Source organism: Centroberyx gerrardi, chromosome 11, assembly GCF_048128805.1.
Source record: "Centroberyx gerrardi isolate f3 chromosome 11, fCenGer3.hap1.cur.20231027, whole genome shotgun sequence".
NCBI classification, from domain to species: Eukaryota; Metazoa; Chordata; class Actinopteri; order Beryciformes; family Berycidae; genus Centroberyx; species Centroberyx gerrardi.
In genome coordinates, this window is record NC_136007.1 from 23,427,169 (window position 1) to 23,450,176 (window position 23,008).

General features: G+C 42.5%; 1 protein-coding gene across 1 annotated transcript in view; it reads left to right on the forward strand.

The window, feature by feature from the left end:
• Positions 1–962: 962 nt before the first annotated feature.
• The window catches only part of auts2a (activator of transcription and developmental regulator AUTS2 a), a 303,676-nt gene continuing 281,630 nt past the window's right edge, over positions 963–23,008 (forward strand). The window contains exon 1 of the mRNA XM_071898324.2: positions 963–1,232. Within this exon, the coding sequence (XP_071754425.2) occupies positions 963–1,232 (270 nt within the window). The remainder of the gene's footprint in view (positions 1,233–23,008) is intronic.

Here is a 23,008-nt window from a genome sequence, read left to right on the forward strand (position 1 = left end):
GAAATATGTTACTGATACAGTCACACTTTGCACTCGCGCAGACCTTATACTGTATATACTTTGTATTACACTTAAAATTATGTTAGTAGCGACCATACAATTAACAACATTAAGTTCATATTGAGAGGCTCCAGACAACAAGTAACAAAGAGTAATATACATAATTAATTGAAGAAAATACTTCATCATTAAAAGGACAGTGTAGGTTACAAGCTTGGCAAAAGCTTTAGAGACACTAGTAAAGGAGCGCTTACAACACATAATCACCTCAGCCTAGGGCTTAATGACTTGGCAAAGTAAGAAAACACAATATAGTCAGCAGATGAGTCTCTAGCCGCCCTAATGAAACATTCATCTTGCATTATGTAGAATGGCAACAACCTTCTGTATAATATCCACCACCTTTGGAAAATGGCCCATTGACTAAATGTACAGTTGAACTTGCTGAGTGAACATGTTGCAAATGCATGCTCTCTCTCTCTCTTCATCTTGCAGGAGGGAGAGTTTGCTGACTGTGGGTAGGAGGCGTAGATTCCTTGAGAAGAAAGATGTGGCGTCACCTGCTCACCTCACCATGGCGGGACGTGTTCACTGACCAGACATTTTCTTTAACCTGAAAAGCTCGTTCTCTGGTGGAATTGACAGCTTGGTTACATTTTAATAGATCGTTTTACACCTCTGTCATTGGATTTGATGGACTGCCTTTGGGGATCTTTGCTTGGAACCTAGTGTGGTTCAGTGACTTGATGCAGCTTCACGTTTTCTGCACAAGGCTTCATTTATTGGATATTACATGGTTACCTCGGATCTAATACATTAATATCGACATTCACTTGGATATTGCGGAAATTCTCCTTTGGAGTTCTTACACAAGTGGAGGTTCAGCGGTGCCGGTGGTTGGCCCTCGAAGGGCTTGATTCTCGACAAGAGGAGGGTTTATCTGGATGTTTTCTCTCAAGGACATGGATGGCCCTCGATCCAGTGGCCTCCGCAAAAAGAGGAAGTCCAGGTCGGAGAGGGATCGGGAGCGGAGATCAAATGGGATAAGGAACAACCATGTCCGGGGCTCCGTCTTCCGCTTCTCCTCAGATTCGGAGCGGGAGGCGGGCAGGCGGCCCTCCTCGTCCCGTCCCAGACCCCCGCGGAGAAAGCGAAAGGAGTCTACTTCCGCCGAAGAGGACATCATCGATGGCTTTTCTATCACGGGGTTCATGACGCTGGAGGCGCTGGAGGTGAGTGCTGAACATCGGGGATGCTTAAATGCCCGCTGCTCTCCAGCCCTGGGTTGAGCTTTTGCATGGATGAGTGTCTCCAACCTTCAGTCCCTGTTTCAGCATCCGGATGGGGCTGGAAAGCTCTTAACGCTGTGTAAAGATGTGTTTTATTATTGTATACAGCTCAGCGCCTCCCTCAGTGCGCCGGCCCAGCATTTGGCTCCTGCCTGCGTATTTGGTTGTTGTGTGAGCTGGAGTTCAACAGATGTAGCTTTAAATGTGGCGCTGCAGCCAGAGATTACTATCTATGTCACTGAGAGGCTGTTGTTGTGTATACCGCTCTGGATTTGTTTTCATAAGGGTTTGCCAGCAAAGGCTTACACTAGATGAGGGATGTGCATCTATAGTAGTAGTGGCTGTTGTTTCTTTTGCACACTTACTAATGAAAAAACAATTTGATCCATGTTACAAGGGTTTATTCAAAGTGGGAGTGATTTATTGTGCACACTGGCTATCCATTTTCCTTTGAATGCACACAGGCTGCCTTCTGACTCTATAGCTCTGACTTACAACTAAGCCACTATAAAATACATATGCCACATCTCTACTTGCATATATATCAGTATTAGCTATTGTTATTTTACAGTAAACACCAGCATTTCCCAACAGAGAATTTTGCATTAGATATCACAGCATGATTTCTATTAATTGACTTCTGAAGACTTCAGAGTTTGATTTTACCTTGTTTCAACAGGATCTGATAAGGGTGTGTGTGTCTTCACTAGGTCAGACTCTGGGGTGTCTGGGAATGACACAGCCTGACTTGCAGTTTGTAATGTTTGTGGTGACACCAACCTCTTGTGCGCTGGTCTATCTCAGGCAGACGTACAGTAGCAGTTGTCTCCTATATCTCCTTAAGTGACTCAGGTGACTATGGAGTAACACTTTACACAGCTCAAGACTGTGCTTCACCTTTTACAATCATGTGTTTTCTCACCGTCACTATTCAGCAGTCGTGGGCCCTTGTGCCAGTACTTTTCTTTTTTTTCTCTCTCCTTTTGTTTTTGCGTGACCTTTTTGCCATTGTTCTTTTCATCAACGTTGTCTGCTTCAGTCTGTTGAAGCGCTGGCATTCATGGTTTGAGTATCAAGTCAGACGGCAACTCAGAAATTGATGTGGGAATGTTTAAAGTGAGTAGCTCTCGAGTTTGACAATGCAAGGTCAGTATAGGTATATGAATAAATTGATGAAGAAAAAAAGATAGCACTTTTATCAAATTCATTTTCTTTGTTCAACTTTATTGGTGGCCTTTCTCATTAACCTTAATCTCCCTCTCTTTTAAACAATCTGCATTTCAGTTTCTTAATCATAATCTTCTCAATCTGAACCTTGATTGCCCTTTCATGAGAACCACATTCAAGTCATCTTCACTAGGCTCAGGCCGTTTTATATTGGTATGAATTATCACAAGTTGCACCACTTTTTGTAAGGGTGGAGGAAATTTTCCTTATAATATTACGACAATTTCCCCCCGGATATTGTGTTAATATATTGATGCCTAGTACTGTGATACTTTCGTTCACATTTCAAGGCTATTAATTAAAGGGCACATAATGATGTTCTATCAAGTTATGAACTTTCAGTGAAATTAAATGAAACTGGAAATAATAGCTTTTGAAAGGCTGATTGTAACTGATTTATGACTTAATACATACACTATTAGTATAAATGATTTTGACATTTTATTACCCCGAGGGATATTGTTCCAGCTTTTTACTGCGGTCAAATGAAAGAAAAACAGAGTAATAAATCACATTATATTGCAGTATCAAATCAAATCAATATCAAATCAAATTTATTTAGAAGGCACTTTTTACAAAACTTGTTTGTCACAAAGTGGCTCACATAGTAATAAAAGGACAGAGTTCAATTAAGAACAAGAGAAAAACAACAGCATGTGCGAGCGTGTGTGTTTGTGTGTGTGTGTGTGCGTGTGCGTGTGCGTGTGCGTGTGCGTGTGTGTGTGCACAGGCGTGTTTGTGTGAGAGAGAACTCCAGGGCGACAGTAAGGCAGTATCATCTCAGTGGGCCCTCAAGCAGCGAAGTGAAGGAAGATCGCAATATTAAATTGCAATACTTGAGTTACTGGAGAGCATTAAATATGGCAGTTTGTCATATTGTGGCCCAAGTATGATGACAATATCATATCAGGAGCTGCCTAGTGATTCCTATCCCTATTAGTCTCATGTGCCACTTGGAGTGTGATAACCAAAAGAAAGGCTGACCAGTTGTTGTAGGATCTGGACTGTAACCATGACTCAAACCCACAAAACTCCTTCCACCATGCTGATGAACTGATGCACTCGGTCAGTTCCATACCTCTCTGTCTGTCCTCAGGCTGTATTTTGCTCTACATTTCTCTAAAAACTCTCCCCAAACCTTTTCCTTGTCCAGATTCATCTGTTTTCCAAGGTCAAGATTGTGCTGTACGCTGCAGTCGTCTGCTCTTCAGACCGAAGCTTTGCATCCTCAACACATTTTGGGTCAAGCAGAAAGGCAGCCGCATAAATAGGCTTGATGAGCAACTGATGCCTTTTTGTTTGTGAAGTTTAAAACTGCCTTTTCTTCTGCTTTGAGGGTAACAATAGAGGACAGTAATATCAAACAGTACAATGGTAGCCTAAAGGTTAGAGAAGAGGGCTTGTGACTGAAAGGTCAGTGGTTCAAATCTCTGCCCGGGCCGGGGAAATGCAGGCATGGAAGAAGAATGAGAAGCACTTTCCCCTCCATCAACGACTACCTTTTGAAGTGGCCTTGAGCAAGGTGCCTGACCCCCAGCTCCTCCAGTGGAGCTGCTCAGGGGCCAACAATAGAAGACTGCTATTGTACTGGGCAGCTCTCAGGTGTGAATGTGTTCAACTGAATGAGTGTGAGGCAGGGTGTTGCTGAAAAAGAAAGAACACGTTGCCTGGGTAAATAAAGGTTAAAAACATTGCTAATTATAAAAATCGGCAAACGTTCCCATGGTAATAAATACAGGTTAAAAAAAAAAAAAGCAATATGCTCCCAAAAGGCATCTTTGAAGATTGTCTTCTTGATGTTAGTCTCTATGTCTAATGACTCAGAGACGACCGTTTCTTGAGGAGATTTTTTAGTGATAAATATCAAGAAGGCTTCTGGCAAAATCACACGTACACCCACCCCATCTGGTTTTACATGATGGTTTGAGAGATGTGTTTTTCCTTCTCTTCCCTCTGTTTATCTCTGATCATGGACGAGGCGTCTGGGAGCTTTTGATATATTTGACCGCCTCTAGCTTTGCTGCGAGATTTATTCAGTAATTTGATCTCTTTTATTATAATATTTAATTACCTGATAGGCAAAATATTTCTTCAGTTTATTCAGGAATTCTCATTTTGTAGCTTGTCTTCAATAATAAATACTTTTCCTCAAAATTAAAGTCTTGTAATTTACATGTTATATTTGAATACACGCTATATTTTGCTATTCCCTTGCTCAGTAAGCCTGATTCTGAACTGCCGTATGCGGCTAATGTGTCGACTACAGTTCTTTCCCTGCGCTGCACTCCAGGGTCAAGCCATTCATCTGCATGCCTATAAAACAGCCTTTCGACCCTAGGTGGTTTGTTTGCCAACCCTTATTTTTGCCATAGTGAGCTCTGATTTATTGCCGGTCTCTGCCACACCGTGTTAACATGCTGCAGATATGTGAAACTTATCACAAGCATATCGCAGCACTAGTGGCCCTTTTGCTGTCTGGGTATAGTTCAATTCTGATGAGGTCAGACCCTGGAGGTGCATGCTAGTGCTCTCCATCTGTCACCACAGCGCTGGAACAACACTGCTCCCAAGCCTGCTTTTCATGTGTGTATGCTGATATCTTGGCTTTGCATTTCTCCTATGTCATCTCTGGGCAGAAGCTTCCATGATAAGGTTCTTGAGATACTTGAATTGCTTTTGGTAGATGTTGTTCTAAAGGCATTTTGTTGTGCTGCATACTAGACTATTCGTTTGTGTGGTGGTGTAGCCATTTTTGGAATAAACTCGCCCATGCTGTTTACCATAGCTAAGAAGGGTTAAATAGGAAGTGGTTGTTGGACTGAGACTTGGCCATTGGTTGACACCAGCCAGTCAGAAAGCATATTGCTCCTGGCTTCTGTTGCTTGTTCGCTCTCTTTCTGATCAGCTTGACCTCAGACAGTGGCGCTCATTCATCAAGCTATCGTGGAAAAGAGCGCAGAATCTACTGTAAATGAAATGATCCTAAGACACTTGTCCAGACTGGTTCATGAAACTTTCTCACGCCACCGCCAAATTAACGCAAATTACATCACAGACTGATAAATCAGAGGCAGCCATGGAATGAGAACTATGTGGAATCAATTGATCATTTACATATGGCACACCCAAGATTATGCACGTTTGGCGACTCTTGGCCTATAACAAGGAAAGTTTTCTGCAGCAAAATTTGCATACATGCAAGCTACAGACTGGAACGTAGCAAAAGATCCAAGAAGCAGAAGTTGGTGTTTTGGTTGCGGAGGTTGCCACCAAGAGGAGTGCTTTATTTGGCGGTGTTAAAGTGGGATTAAAGGCTGTCATAAAAACAAAATTTGGCAAGCAATTGCATTATCTGTCAGCAGTGATTCAACTGAGAAAAGGACCCTCCAGGAGGTTTGTTTCTAAACTTAAATATGTGTAATTCTACAAAGAAACCCATTTCCTATCCTAACCATACCATACTAATGCTGAGGTCAGAAACAAATGGTCTCATATTAAACTTGGCACCAAAAAAGCTGTGGCAGCGTATAATGCAGGTAATTGCTATACTTTTCCATGCGCACAATACAGTTCTTTGAAATGAGCATACAGGTTTTCCTAGCTTGATCTTAGGGCTCCGACAAAGATGGAATTGATAAATAGCGACTTGGCAGTGAAATGAGCGCACACCCACTTTAAGATCAGATTTGATCGTACAATGTCTTGATGAATGAGGGCCAATGTCTCCACCCACGGCCAAATCTCAATCTAGCAATGACTTGCTTTCCACGACACAAATCTACTTGCGTGCCAAGACACAAACTGACAAATGGCTGTCCACAGACATAATGTACATCTGTGTAACTGCAAGGTGATACAGATACAGGAGTTGCACCTAAAATACAGAAATTGCATTTGCAGAAATTGTTCCGTCACACATTATACAAGTAAAGAGCTTGTGTGCAAATTGAAATGTGCATGTGAAACACCACAATACTTACAATATTTGCAACTTGTGACATACATATATGACACACATATCTCTCAGTTACAGTTACAAGTGGATTTTTACCCCAAATCAGAAGCATCACTTTGCAAAAGCCCAATAGCAAAAACCACCATCATGGCTGAAATACCCAAGATATTGATTTTGAAATGTTTTTTGCCTTGAGGTGTTCTCATGATTCCTGAAACTAAATGAGTATTTTCATACCTGCAGTGTTCAGTCTAATAACACTTATAGCATCAACTGACTGTATATACTGTATATGTGTGTGTTGCAGAAAAGCAAGCACAAAGTCATAGGCTACAGGAAAAACTTGGGGACAGATTAGCAGCAATAAATAGGCTTTCTTGCCGCATGCTTCACTAGTTTTGGGCCATCAATAAAAGCTGATCTGTTCACCGTGACTTGAAAGATTTCTGGACTAATTGTCGGATAGATTCATGCATATTTGAACCAGTCCCTAGTATCAAGTGCAAGAAGTTGAGGTATAGCCATAAGGCGTGCTAACCATTATTCATTGCCTATGTAGTTGGCTGGATTTAGAGCGTTGATACAACCTATTTGAGCATGAATTGCTTGTCAATTTTCAAAAAAGCAATCGTGAATGTTTGGAGTTCTCATTCAATGCATTGAAATCAAAAGTACCCTGCAGCAGCTGTCCTTTTTAAAAGAGCAGTTGTGGAGGCAGATTTTATTGAGAGAGGCACAAGGCCTGAGCAGCAGCCTATTACAGCACTTCAAGAAATTACTAAATTATTGAGCTCCTTCTCCTCTAAAACCTTTGCTATGTTTCACCCGTTTCACTTGAGAGGGGTCCCGAACCTCAGGAGGCCGCCACTGACCAAAATTGATTTAAAAACGTTGCCTCAGTTAACCCACTGCTCCATTATTTCCCCACAATTTGTGCTCTTATGTCTGTATGTATGTACCACCACCACCACCGCCCCCACACACACTCCTAAATACTCCTTAACCCCCATCTCTGCATCCAATAAAGGCTTAATCAGGCTCCTTTCCAAGCCACGCCCCCTGCTTTCCCAACCTTAATTTCACTGGTGTTCAACATTATACAGCCTGATGTCGACATATAAAGGCCGGACTGACTCCTATCTCCTCCCTCCGGTAAGAACGCCTCATCTACTTGCTCAGCAGGTTAACAGCAATCTATTACATGATTGACTGCCTATGATAATACGTTGAACAACACAAACGTAATACCATGTAAATTGGTACATTTGTAGGGTGTATTTTCTTCTAATTGTGCATAAAAAGGGCCTGTAAAGATTTCTTGTCTGTTAATTCACAATGCCCCACAGAGCTCCTGCAGGTTTTGTTGTCCCTCTAAATAATTTCCCCTCTCTGCCTTAATTTGCTACACACCATAAAAGCAGAAGACACCAGAATCACCTAATACGCGAACAGCATACAGAATGGCACTGTGCACATAACTGCATAATACCACATATGGGCGAGATTGGGAGAGCAGCCTAGTATTGGGATGGACATGCAGAGCTGACACAAGCATTTTGGGGGCCTGTAGGGTGGAGTTTGGACCGGTTCCTTCCATTAGTCACATCAAAATTGGAAAAAAAAACACCATTTAAAGAGAATAACAATCAATTCTCACTTAGATGATCGGAAAACTTTGTGTGCGATTGGTGTAAGAAGCTCTGAAGCGTATGTCAGATAGGAAAAAGAAGACAAACTATGTGCTAAACCTATTTTGCCTCTTATAATATATACTGCAGCAATTTGGGCCATGGCACGGGCTTTGTCATGTCATGCCTGCCCGCACCAAACAGCATATTACTGGCTGCTGACCACCACAGAGCGAGGAGAATGTCAATCGATCACAAACAGCTCTAATGCCTTTCACTGCAGGCTTCAGATCAAATTGACAAAAAGTCCATAAGGGGGATATGTCTAAACCATGTGCCTACTGGAGCAGAAATGTTTTCATATGAGGCGTGGAAATCCTCTGGCTCCCTTTTACCTGCCATTTTCATATTCATTCACTTTCATTGATATACCACTAGGATGTCGTTGGCTCCATTTAGGTGCTGTTTTCTATTTTTGATTCCTGCTGCACCCATCAATCATATAATTTTAGGCATGAGCTTCGCACCCGTCTGTCACACCCACATTGGCCTCGGAGATGTGACAGATGCATGCTGGGGCATGGTGGAGCATCGTAGCTCATGGAATAAGTTGAGTCATGAGGGCTGGTGGGTGTGGGTGGTGCTGCCGTGGAGGGAAGGGGTTCAGCAAAATTATAATAGGCTCATTGATAAGTTGTCAGACCTTCGAATAACAAATAACGACTACCTAATTAATGGCTATTGACATTTAAAGTGGAGCAGGAGTTAAAGGAGAGGTCTCTGGCCTCAGCTGAGAGGATCAACCGCGGTAATTATGTCAACAAGGGGTGTTCTTCTCATATCGCCAAATGAAGATGATGAATTACAGTTTAACAGTCTGGCATTTTTCTCTTCTTGTGTGCTTTTCGTGGGATGATGCTGTTGGCTTGCCAACATTTCAAAAACAATTGATTTTCTCTGGCACGGCCCTCTGAAGTCTGCCTGGAGGAGGAGTTGGAAGTGCAGGGAGAGAAGAACGCATTGATTAGTACTTCATTGTAAAGAAGAGGCTAATGTGAAATCAAATGTATTGACAGGCTGTTTCCAAAAGCACAGAAAAAATGCCATTTCAAACAATTAAGAGGCGTAAGCATCAAGCCAGGTTGTCTCAAAGCTTTGTTTCTGAGAGAATGCAGGTTGATGAATAAGGACACATTTTCAGGGAGCTTTTTTATGACAGCCCTCCTTGTGCCAAGCTGCCTTGACAGATATTTCTGTCTTGTGAATAATACCACTTTTCCAGTCTTTTAATTAATTTTCCACCTTCCACCACACATGTGCTTATTCCAGCCTCTCGGCAGTAATGGCAGATATTCATTTAGCTGCATTTTGCAAGTGTCAGAGAGTGATGTATGGTATGCATTAATGTGCTGTGACAGCCCAGTGACTGACACATTAAATGAAATGCGCTGTCATCGCTGGATGTCTTCAACAACCGCCGCCAGATTAGATAATCCAGCTGTAGGATTTTTGGATGGCCTCCAACAACCGATGACACAAACGCACACATGCACACAAACACACAGATACTCATCAAATTCCCTTGACATTCCTGTGTTAGTGTGCAGTCACTTTAGAGGACGGGGAGGCGTTTCATTGGGACATGAACTGAGTCAGTGGCCTATTTAAAGCCTCATTGATCTCCTCTTACCAGTGTACATAGCTTGGCTGTCTAGTCGACCACTCAAGGAGCCAGCCTACTGTGGAGCTCCTAGGGGGGTGAGGAGTGGGGAGGGGGCACCACCTCCATGATATTTTTGTGTAGATATTTTTCCCCCTGTAGATTAATATCCTACAACTTATTTTGCCATAAATTGCCCCGCAACCTAACAGCATATGCTTTGTGGCTCTACACAACCACCTTCTTTCCCAGCAGGTTTGTTATTTTTCTTGCCTTGGTTGGTACTTTGACACCCTTTCCATCTGTCACTAACATGCGTCCTGGGTGAACGGATTGTAATTGGATAGAGCGACAGACCATAAAATCCAGGTGTAAATGCACCCAAGACGCGTTCAAGATCTGATCACCCAGCTCAGGAGGTGCTCAGAGATGCATTTGGCCACATTAACAGCGCTAATCCACATATGGCAATAGCGAAAATGGAAATAAATGTTCACATTTGGATCTTACCAGGAGGTGCACTTGGGACCTAAATATTACTTATATTATTAATAGTGAGAAAGTGAAATCTGATTTCACTGTCTATAGCGGAGATGCTTTTTAATTCCAGGTAAAATTGTGATCCAGCTTCATCATATCTAGGCACAACCCGCATATGAAAAGTAATGGGGGGCTTTTATTGATGTCATGATGCGCCGTTCAGCTCATAAATGCTTGAGTCAGGTGCCCAACACCGGTGCTGTCATCTCACATGTTGAGGGAAAAACTGACGTATTCACGCATTCATATGAACTCAGGTAAAACAAATAGTCCAACAGCAGGGGAAATGTGCAACAAGCAGCAAGACATACAGGCAGAAGCAATGGGAATGTGGGATGTCGGGGTAAAAGCAGTGCGATGATAAATCTCTACACACTCCTCCAAACTCCTAACAGAATTACGATATTCTCCGAGACAAGTCTCTGTCTTTATGGTTTATGGGATTGAATTTGGTATTGAGGATGTTAATGGCTGCTCAGGGTCAGTCTAGCTATTCTACTGTATCTCAAGTGAATAGTGTTGGCTTTTCAGCTGTAGGACCTGCTAAGTATTTAGAGGATGAATATGTCTTCTTACAATACTGCATTTAAGGACAGTATGACAGGACTTGACCAGACACTTTTATTACTTTGTATCAAGTTATTCAATTACTAAGTATCTAGAAGAATACGCCGTCAAAACTATTTTCTCTGCCCAGCTTAAAACATCATATTATTTCTGTTCAGTTTTTCTAGTGCTCAAGATTTTCCATTTGCCGTATTGACAATTGGTTAGAAATGGCACCATACAGCTTGTCTTGTAATAGACAGTTTCACCAAGGTCAGAAAGGAGGAATTATTTGTTTGCAGACAGTGTTTTCTAAAAGACTGAATGCTGCTCCAGCAGAGATGGAACGACTTTATGAATGACAAGCAACAGCAATGAATGCAGAAAGTCTTCCAGCAGCTTATGTCTACATTAAAGGGTGAAATACTCACCAAAAACTAATACAGCACACAGTGTACTCTTTCCTAATCTGTGGCTAATGGCACACCCTGAGCGGCTGAAGAACATTGGATTAATGGTTCCACAGTACTTTTCTAAGACCTAAGTCTCCCAGACACTTGTTAATGCAGCGCACAGCTATGAAACAACGTAGCAGTGTATCTTCACCCAAGTATTAGCACAGAGGCAAATCACATCCTCATTCCCATATAATTGACTTGCCTTGGTTCAGAATAATAAATAAAATAATAAATAAATTTCATTGGTCTGCATGTCACCATCTTGCTGAGCCCAGACCATTTTCTTTTCCCATTTCATTTTTGTCTTTATGCTTGCAGGCTCCAGTGAGGGATGGGAGGAAAAAAGACAAATGTTTGCCGAGGCTGATTGTAAAATGCCATCCCTGAAGTAGAGCCGTGGCCGGAGTCACACACTCTCTTTTGTGTGTAATTGCCCCCATGATGATGCATTTGGACAGATTTTTTTTCCACTTGAGAGGAGACCCTTTTCATGCCTAACTGCACAGTGCATACTAATCGCGGTGTACTTAGGGATGCGTCTGTGTGTGTGTTTGTGCATGTGTGTGTGCGTTTGCACCACAGGGCCTGCAGACTTATGGACAGAAGCCTGTAGAGATCTCTACCTGCAGCTTTGAACCTTTGATCCCCTCTCTCTTCTCTGATCCTTCTTTCATAGCGAGCCAACCTACCACTGTTTCCATTTCCATCTGCTTCCATTTCTGCACTCTCAGATAAGCTTTGCTGAATAATTGCAGTGCTTTAGTTTCTTTAAAGAATTGTTGACACAACCCCGAACGCCAAACTATAATCCATAATCACATGCTTCTGCCTTATTTAGAAAATTGGCATATTTCAAAACGGCTGATACCAAACAGTTTGCTTTGGTCACACCACCTTGGTTATTCCTAGGCTGGGCTATGCAATGCAGGATGCAGTTGCATCTTTTCCAGGTCAAATGATGTTGAAGTGCTAATTAAAGGCTCCATGGCTGTGTCTCAGTATGATGTCATCCCCCCCTGCCTTCGCCTGTGGAGCGAACTGGTCTAGATGCTCAGCGGGAGGGTTCATCTGGACTGGAACTGCTTTAGACGACACAGGCACACCGGTCCATTAGATACAGTTTTTCAGTTAACCATGGCATGTACATGTTCAGCATCCACTGCCAGAAAGCTTTTGGGTCATCTGCTTTATGTTTGATCACTTCTGAAGCAGATGGAAACATTTGGCTTTTTGAAGTGGCATTTGATACTATACCCAGTGGAAGCCTTGGCATGTAGTCCAGCTAGCAGCAGTCTAATGTAGCCTGATTTTAGTTTTTCAGTGCTTCTAAACCGTTTTTTCTTCAGGACTCCTTGTGAAATGCACGGCCTCATCCCCCCACATCAACTCCAATCCTGTAGTGTTGGTGCCTGTCACGCGATAATCAGCATTTTTAGACCACTTTAGGGCAGAGATAGCAGGATTTCATGTTATTTTAAATGGACTTCAGATTATGTGTATAAATAAATGGATGACAATAGGCTAATTTGATGCCCCACACCACAACAGATCTTCAGAGCCCAGGTTGGGAAGCACCAATCTATATGATTCCCTTGGTGACTTGACCTACAATGATATGTAATACACCGATGTAGGCCTATGTATATATTTTTGTATTTTTTATACACCATCTTCATTTATTGCCTATAAAATGAATTTTCTACAATAGAGCATGAAGGAACAGGACATACCTACGATTCAATTTTCATGTTTACATGGCTAGAATATTAAACATGAAAGCCCAGGCTTAGGAGGAAAAAGTGAGGATGACAGTAATACTTTATTTGAAAGGCATGAATCCTGTGACAAATGCTCTTCCTGGGAATTCCTGACAAGGTTTGGTGGCACAGTGAAGGGAAAGCTGCAAGTGCATGTCTGTCTTGAGCTGTGTGCTGTGTGTTTGTGTGTGTATGTGTGGGTGTGTGTCTATGTGAAAGTGCTTGTAGCTAATGGTTTGGGCCTGTCATTCATCACCTTGTTATTCTCCATATAGGATTGTTGCTATTTATTTCATCACTGAAGATGAATCCATAAACTCTGTGCGCATGATGCCTGGGTGAATAATGTATTAGGTACATTTTGGTTTGTTATTGCTCCAGCTATTCCTCTAATTGATGCTTGAAGCAGAAGCGAAGTGATTTTTTTAAATATTTGAAAGTGATAAACTGAACCTCAGGCTATATTAAAGCAAAGCATTTTTTTTTATCCCCAAACATATACAAGTACCATTTTCAAATGGAGGTATAGTAATGTTGGCTCATGACATCACAGGTATTTACCCAATCCCTTTCATGTAAAGCTGAATGAAAAGCCTTTAGACAATGAAGTGTGAAAGATCTCCCCCCCTCTCCTTATGTAAACGTTTCATATGTCAACGTAGGATTAACCGATACATTGGCTTTTGTCAAGGTCTTTGATCCACCTTCCTGACGAGAGGTTTCACCTCTGTGCCTCAAGTAGAACGTTTTCTGATGTGTACCTGCTAATGCTTTAGCCCACAATCTGTTCAATTCGCAGTACAAGTTAGCATTACACAAAAGTCAGGTAAAAACTGGGTTGGTTGCTATAGGGAAGTTTCAAAAGCTCAAAGTTGGGTTTGCAGAAGACAATTGAGGGTAGCTGTGATAGATAATATTTGGGGATGGGTGTATATGTGTGTGGGTCTACCATATACATGCCTATGAATGAGTGTATGTCTGTATCTGAGTGGGTGAGCAAGTAAGAGAAAGGGAGTGTGAGAAAGACAGAAAATATGTGCGTGCATCAGGGTGTGTGAGAGACAAAGATAGACAGCGAGAGTGTGTGTGTGTGTGTGTGTGTGTGCCGTGTACAGCGGGGACAGCTACGCTCCAGAAAGCCAGATGGATCTAGAGCTATCTACCCCAAATGAAAACATCGGCTTATATTGTTTTGAATAAGTGCCATTCGGCTCATGTGCCTTCTGCTGTAGGGAAAAGAGAAAAGAAAGCTGGGATAACGGCAACATCACATCTCAAACAGCACATCTTAAGAAAAAAATTAAACCTGGATAAGTGCTTGCCTAAGGACGACTTTGCTTATGATTCCATTAGAACAACCATAGACTTGCTTAGTGGTGTAATTTCCCACAAAAAAATACTGTTAGAGAGTTGCATTCTGTGCAGTAGTTCCATTATTCACAGTTGTCAGAAGTGATCATCTGACAGCTGTTTTAGGACTCTTCGTCTACCCTTTGCGTTCTGCTGTTTTTTCAAGTCTCCGCTCCTTTATTGTTGTGTGTTAACTAGGTTGACAGCAAAAATAAGTGGTAATGCTTGATTTCCTAATTCTGGAAACATCTTTGGTGCTAAGCGGCCATAGAGAGGCGTTATCAAGGTAGATGTGACAATATATTGTGATGTGGTTATAGATATGATTTGCTGTGTAGTCAAAATCCCTGTGTAAAATATCAATGGGATTTTCAAGAAACACCAAAAATAAAGTCTGTGCTACACAGAGGTTGACTAGCTATACTACGTTTTGTTCCATGAAATAAAAGCTTGTGGACGGGCTAGTGAGGAATTAAATATTAGCATGGCTAGGAATGAACATGATTGTTATGAAATGGGAGCTACAGGCAATGATGGCAATGCCCAAGCTCACCCAAATACGCCAAGGCTAATTAATAAACATTAAAAAGCAGCCAGCCAAATCTATGTAATTTCCCAATCTGTAAGAATATGTGATGAAGCCTGAACATTTGGTTTTTATTGATTTTGAGGTGATGTTATGTACTGTCTTTAGTAAGGAGTCCCTCCGGTCTTTCTTCTTCTGCTCTATTGGAGCATTCATTGGACAGAAGCCTCCTGGCCCTTCTCATTACAGCTGAGGCAGGTCAGGGTATCGGGGCTATGGACGGCCCGTCTCTGTGACCCCCTCAGGGCTCCGGTGTATCGCTCACCTCTAACCTGCACGCACTTCCGTCTATATGGCTTCGGTCCCCTGGTGGAGTTTTTTTTTTCCACTGAATGTGTGCTGGAGTTTTGTAAATGCGAGTGTACACTGAGACAAAAGGTGCTCTTATGTAAATGCCAGCGCGGTCTTGTTGGTTTAGTACACCCCGGGCTGTGCGTGAAGCATGTACACACACGCACACACACACGCCGGCATGCATGCGTTCGCAAACACAAACACAGACGCGCACGCAAACACATGACGCGCACTCAAAACACCACACATGCCCCCTAGCAAGGCAGGGTTTTAGGATGGATTTAGTTTTGCCAGCTAATAGCAGGGTATCAGCTGTAGTGTACAAGCAGTGAGTGGAAGCAGCCCGTAGGCTATCCACACAGGCCTTATCACTCAGCAAGCAGACCCCATGATAAGGTATTATGTTTTCACAATAGTCTGCTGTTTTTTCTCCCGTTAGGGCCTGTTTGTGCAGTTCTCCCGTGGCTCGCGCTGTAATAACCCAAGGCTGCTATGTAAATAGAGAAAATTACATGTGGGCTAGAGGTGGAACCGAGTATGTTAGTCGTGTTAAAACCTCTTGCGTCATTTCATTTGTGCTGAAGGTACCGGTGAATGATTTATCAGCTGATTTTGAGTGACAGCGAGTGATTTCTAGAAGGTTGGATGTCTAGGCCTATGCCGTTTCGTTTACAGGATTTCACCCCTCTGTGATCTTGAGAGCTCAGTTATTTTGCGCCCCTGCTCATTTATCTGCACTGCAGGATCAGTCCTGATGGAACTGTGCCTGTCTGATCCTCCGTATGGATGAGAAGGCAGCTGTCTTGTCTTCTCCGTCATATCGATCTCTTTCACTCGGAGGTGTGGGGAGGACTTTGCCGGCTTCTGAAATCTGATGATGGAAAATCATATTCAATATTGTAATTCCTCTTTTCCCCTTCATCGGCACAGCCTCGCACCTACTGGCACAATCAGATGTTGTGATGTTTTTTTTCTCTGTACGATAAGGTACGTAGGCACAGGACGATCAAAATTCTCGCATGGGCAGTTTTACACACACTCTCTCACACACACACACACACACACACACACACACACACACACACACACACACAAACACACACACACTCATTTGACAGACAAACTATACTCTCCACTCAACCTCTGTGAGGCCATTTTGGCTTTTGCAAAATCATAACTGCTGGGGTAAGATTTTGAATGTGTGTTTCATTTTAAACCGTGCTGTTACCCAAGGTCAAGGATTGTTGGCCTATTGTTGTTTTTTGTCATTTTCAATTTCAAGGTGTGTAATGACCAGCACATGAAAAAAGCACTGCCCTGCTTCGCTTCTGCTTCAGCAGTGAGATGAAACAATCAGCATGGGTTTTCTGTATGGCAAGCTACCGCTGCTGAAGATTGGCTGGCAGAAATATGTTGACACTTACTGTTGCTATGTGAGGCAGCAAAACAGTGGAGAGACTCTGACAGATCGACCACCAGTCTGTCAATGGACTCACTGTTGTTTATACAGCCTATAGCCTGCTGCTGGTGATGAAAAGATGACATTTCACAACGCAATTCCAGGTTCTTTATTGATTAGTCAGCATGGATTGCTCTAATACAGTGATGGCAATATAAAGATATTGGCATTGGCAATATAAAGGTATGTGTGTATAGCTAAATCTTTATGATTGTAAGAAAACGGATGAACTGACATTTTATGATAAAGCACTTTGTTGTACAAGAAGTGCTTTTATTTATGTATGTATGTAATACGTTATTATTATGTTAGAGATGAAGACTGCTGAGCAATTAGGGAACCAGAGAGCTGAGATCACATTCAAGTAAACTGATGATTAATGAATATTATGAGTGATGGTTATGTTTTAATGAATGAATATTCATTTATGTATAGAAATTCATCATGTCAGTGCATGTAGAGAAGCAATGAGGCTTTTGCAGCCAGTCAGAAAAGCGAGATACGGTTGATTTAATGTTGTTCCATCACTAAAAACACACAAGCGCAGTGGTGATTTGTTGGCTGCCAGTCTTTCCCACTTTCAACATGAGATGAAGCATCAGGTAGATGGATCAGACCACTCGCTTGTTCCAACTCCTCTTTTGTTTTAAGTGATTAATCCAGGCCTGTCTTTGTGCTTTTCGCCTTGTCGGATTTACCAGACAGAAACTGAACGCACCCCAATCCGTTTCCTGTGGGGAACTTTTACAGAACTGCTTGCAGCTCCAAATACAATTTCTTTGGAGTCACTGTATACTCAATTTCCCCCTGTTCTCGACTTTGTAGCATTCACAATCTCTGTCAAGTGGAAACTGTAAATGCCTGGTTTTGCGGTTGTTTACAAACCACTTTGACTTATGTCTATATATAATACATACATCAGTATGTCAGTGCTGTCTGTGAATATTTCCAGAGTAGGCTTCCTTCCAAACTTCACATTTATGGTAGATTTGCTTTATGTTTAATATAATGTGACATCTTTGAAAAAGCGTGCACTTAATCTGTGTCCATGTAACCTCATGCTCCCTCCCGGGTGGAAAGTGTTTTGTTCCATGCCCTCAAGGCACTTGACATTAGATAAGGCAGCTGGCACGGCTCCATGTGCAGTGAAAGTGATTTACTGCTGGCTCTGCAGCCTGTAAAAAATTCACAGTAGAGCACATATACAGTACCGTGGCGGAATAAATGCACTGTCGCTCATCATGTCTCCCATGGTCTGTACATTAGACTGCAGTGTCACAGCGGAGTGCTTCTCTCGCCCTCTCTCTCTCTCTCTCTCTCTCTCTCTCTCTCTGTGGTAGCCTTGTTCAGAGTGCTGCACAAATGGCCTTGTAACTGCAGTATTGGGAGCAGGGGGCGTGGGGGGTGGAGGGGGGGACTCCTGCTTGTCAACAGCTCCTCGGTGTCTGCGGGCCGTCGTCATCTCCCTCTCCCACAGGGCTCAGGCTTCAGCTCGACACTGGAGACCCGTGCTGTCTGTCTCTCTAGCTGTCTGTCTGCCTGCCACTCAGCCTCCTCCTCCTCCTCCTCCTCCTCCTCCTCTGTGCTGCCTTTTCCCCCAAAAGGACTGCTGTGAAATGGAGCATTGATTGCACCGGTGCAGACGGAGCGTAATGCATAATATTATTGCTTTCCCACCCCCCACCCTTTCGAGGGTTAGACAAACTGATATATCGGGCCGACATTGGTAGAAATAGGGGCAGAGTCCGAAATTAACTCCTGCCAAATGCCAAATGCTGGAAAAAAATATTTTTGCCAGATAAATCTATGAGACAGTAATTTTTTGCGACGATAACCTTTGAATGCCTTGATCATAAAGTCTTTGGTCTTTGCCTGTTCTCAAACTTTGTCCCTGCTGGTCAGCGTACACTCTCTCTGACCATGAGCAAAAACAATGGCTCTGTATCAAACAGGCTCTTGATTGGCTGCCTGGTAGCTGGCTCTGCACAAAGCAGTTGGGTCTAAACTTCTGCCAAACACTGTTGCCAACCTGCCGACTTTGTCACTAGATTTAGCGACTTTTCAGACCCTCCGGCAACAGATCTAGCTACTTTTTCGGACGATGGGGAACAATGTTAGTGTATTGACTCCCAAATTGTTTGGCAACAAATCAGTACGGCTGATGCCAATGCATGTACATTTTTGCTAATTGCTTGTCTAATCCAAAGAGGTCTGATGAACGTAGCACTTCTCATACACAGCGTAGCTCCTCCCTCCTCTAAGAGCGGGGCGCTGTAGCAAATGTATTCGTATGCAAATTAGCGGATGACGTCATCTGGCGGCTGCTAGCGACTTTTTGAGCGGGCAATAGCTACTTGGAAGAAAGTTGGCAACACTGTAGCCAAAACCAAAAAAAAATCCACCTGTTTCTCCACTGCCTGGACGGTTAACTCGCTTAACATTAGTTGAAACTTGTGTTATTCCCATTTGGTGACACATAGCAGGTGTGAGGCCACCAAAAAGAAAAAAATAAGACAAAGACAAAAAATATCCATTGTTTTAGGAAGCAAGTTTTAGAATAAAGTTCTAAATCTGCTCATCTCTATATTGAATGTTTCACACAGTAACTGATTCTATACACAAAATACCATTGAAAACAGGAATTAATTGTTTTGGCCAGTAAAAAAATATTCTTGGCAATTAAGATTTTTTTTTTAGCATACCAGTCCTTGGCAGGTGAGCCAGAAAGTTAAATTGGGACGCTGGGTAGGGGGAGGAACTGGAGGAAAGAAGGAATTTGACGGCTCACACATCCGGCCTGGTTGGTCCTCTCTGTTCAGCTCTGCTCTATTAGTTCCATTACTGATTAGAAAGCTGCTGCTGCTGCTACTGCTACTGCTGCTAATAAATTATTGAACATCTCTGTTTCCTGGTGTAATTTTAACCTCAGGCAAGCACTGATAGATAGATATTCAACCTGTTGGGTGTTTGTGAAATGGAAACTGTTTGGAGAAGTCATTATTTTTGCTGCACCGAATTGCCACCTTCTCACCTTAATTATTGGAAATCTATGACTCTCTAGATTTGAAGATGCTACTTATAGGATTTTCTTAACAGTATATCGCTGTTAGTTGAGAAGACACATTTCAGTGTAATCTGAAAAAGCAGCAGCCTCAGTGATCTGTTTCATGCTTTCATTTGGTCCAATTGAGGAGTTCCTGGGCTTAGTTTCTGCTCAAAAAATCCTTTTGGTAGATGATTCGGTTGTAAAAGCAGCAGAGGGAAGAAATGATGAAATATGCTGATGGAAAGTAATTCACAAGGGCTTTAGAATGTAGTACCAGTAGTTGTTATAAGGATTAATTCGGCGATATATATTTAAAAAGAAGTCCTACACGATTAACTTTTAAAAATCAACTGTAGCATTTTTTTCTTGAACCGTTTTGTGCTGTTGCTGCATATCAGATAGTGAGGACATGCTATCCAACAAGATAATCTTGATTATCATATTCACATCAAATTGTTCTTCCAGTGCCATGTTTGTTATTCTGTTCATTAGAAGTGATAAACTGTTTGCAGTGGCATGTTATTGAATGCCAGCCAACTGTTATGGTTAAATGGCCTATTACCTCCCCCTGCTTCTACAAAGTGGCCCAATGAGAGGCAATATAGTTCCCCAGGTCATGTCTAGAAATCTGTTAATGATATGCACAGTGGAAAGAAACACACACACACATACACATACACATACACCTACACATACATACACAACTGCACATACACACAGTGCATTCATCGCATGCCAAGTAAACAGCTCTAATATGAAAATTAAATTGTGAGAGCGCAACTGTGCTGTAATATTGCTCTATTTCATACTAATTTGCTAACTACTGTGAGTTACAAAAGTATTTGATCAGTAACTCGTGTTTTCAGGCCCGGTGATTTCATGGCTCACCGTGACACCAGTTAGGACATGTACTATACATCTTAGTCGCATTTCTTGAACTGTGGTCAAGCTGTGCGAGTGCCCAGGCCATCATGTTATGCGGGGTAGAAGTGAAGAACTGAGATTAAGGGGGCATTCTTTCTAAAGTCTGTCATCCACAACTGTTTATAGGATGAATGGGGGCCATCCCTTTCAGTTTACAAAATCTCTAGCCATCTGAAGGCGGCAGGACAAGGTGTGTGCATTCCCTCTGCAGCCTATAATTTGAAGGATGTGGTGTGATGATGTGGTACCTCGATTACGTCTTGTGCAGCCAGCACCAGGCTCTTGCAAAATAGCTACACAAACTACTTTGCAGTGCTTTTCAAACTGGTTGGCTATAGCTCGCTATTCTGCAAAGCTTCCAAGTTCATGTAAATGTAGCTAATGACTAACTGAATGCAACTTTTTTGTAGTAAAGTAAAACAAACTACAGGCAACCGACAAAATAACAGAAACACATTTTATTGTACTACAAAGTTAGTTGTATCTGCACATATGGTTGTTGTGTGAAGCATTCAACCTTCAACAGAAAACTGTCGGTGCGCATCATTAAGCTCAGACAACACAGTGACAAGGATTTCAGTGTCTCCAGAAACATGGACATCATCTGCCGTTTGCAGCATATTTAGGGTGCTGTATATCGACGCCTTACGAGTCTTCACCTCTCGGACGAGGAAGTCATTTTCCTCTTGGTAGAAGCCTTGTTGGCGCAGCTGGTCTGGACTCCGCATCCATTACAAACTGTCAGTGCGCTGTGGCGGGGAGCGCACTGCTTTTAAAGGGAATGAGAGGAGCTGATTTGATTGGCCATGATTGACACAATGGCTCTATTAGTCTGTAATCCATTTCCACCATTAGACTCGATATATATCTGCAATGTGCTCTTCCCAGAATTCAGGTTGGCTCCAACTTACACTGAGGCAATATGGACTACATCATTGGCTAAATTACTTATAGTAAACAAAAGTTTGAGTTACCAAGTCATCCTCAAGTCATCATTCTCTCGCTTCAGAGCTTCAGAACAAGTTTGACGTGATCAAGTTCCTGTTGAGAACTATGGGGAAAGTAGTATGGGGAAAACAACTGCCAAAGTCAACCATGCCTGTCCTGAGGCTCTGTAGCAGGAGCATGATGATTTGAAGCGTTATATTGAAGTTTTATAACTCTGACCCCCAGAAGTCAAGACTTGACTTGAGTAGGTGTTCAGCAAGGGCTTTTTTTTTTCCTCTCGGGCATTTTGCTCTGACCACAGCGTACTTTGGTTTGTGAGTGCATGAAAGTGTTTCACTGGTGGTACGGTTCAGAGAAGTGTTAAGAAAACAATCTGGCAAAGCTTCGCCTGGATACAGCCATAATTACAGGGTTATTATTTTCTTACCCTGCCATCTGTAAGCCAAAGCATTTGATATGTAATGATCTTTTTAAAGGAGTTCTTGGGACTGGATCCAGCGGGGGGAAAGTACTCCGCCGGTTTCTCCTTGTTTAATATAGGTGAAGCCTAGTCTAGAAAGGTGTCAAAATGATGGCAAGAGGTGCAAATTATTTTGGCTCTAAGGTGCAATCACGTCTAAGCGGTGTAAGGTATCCCCTAAAACACCAATGCTGTTTTTTATCATCATCATTTGGTTTTTAAAATGTAATCTAGTCTGGTAGTCTGGATGCTGAAACTGCTGAAACACGTATTACGGTTGCCAGACAGACCACTGGTTTCAAACCGATGTTGTTGTTTTTGGAGCGTCCTGGTGGCTTGGCGGGCTGAGGTGCAGGTTGAACACTAACATTGTGGATTTAAATCTGACTGAGGAGCTGTGCGGTATGTTATCTGCTCTCTCCTGTCTTTACTCTCCATTTCATTCTGTCTGGTAAAGCAAAAATGCCTTTAAAATAGTATTTAAAAAAGAACAACATCCCTCTAGAGTGAAAAAGCAGACGTTTTCGCCTGGTTTCAAACTGAGGACCTTTTGTCTGCTTGGCAAACACGATAACTATCACACTACATGAACTAGCAGCATCGAGCCACCCCCACCCTCCTCTTTTATGTGGAACTTAAGCCTCTCATCCCGCTGTCAGCTGAGACCAAGGTTTGTACATTTGCATGCTGATTAGGACCGGGAGTGAGTGAGACTCAGGGTGGTGCACAAGTGTGTGTGTGTGTGTGTTGGGATTGTAATTGGGTGTGAGTGTTGGCCAGATTGAAAGCCCCACTGAGCAATTAGTTCAGCAGTGAGTGGCACTGTTAGACAATTTTCATTAGTTGTCAAGGAATTCAGCGAGTGAATTAGATCAAGAAAC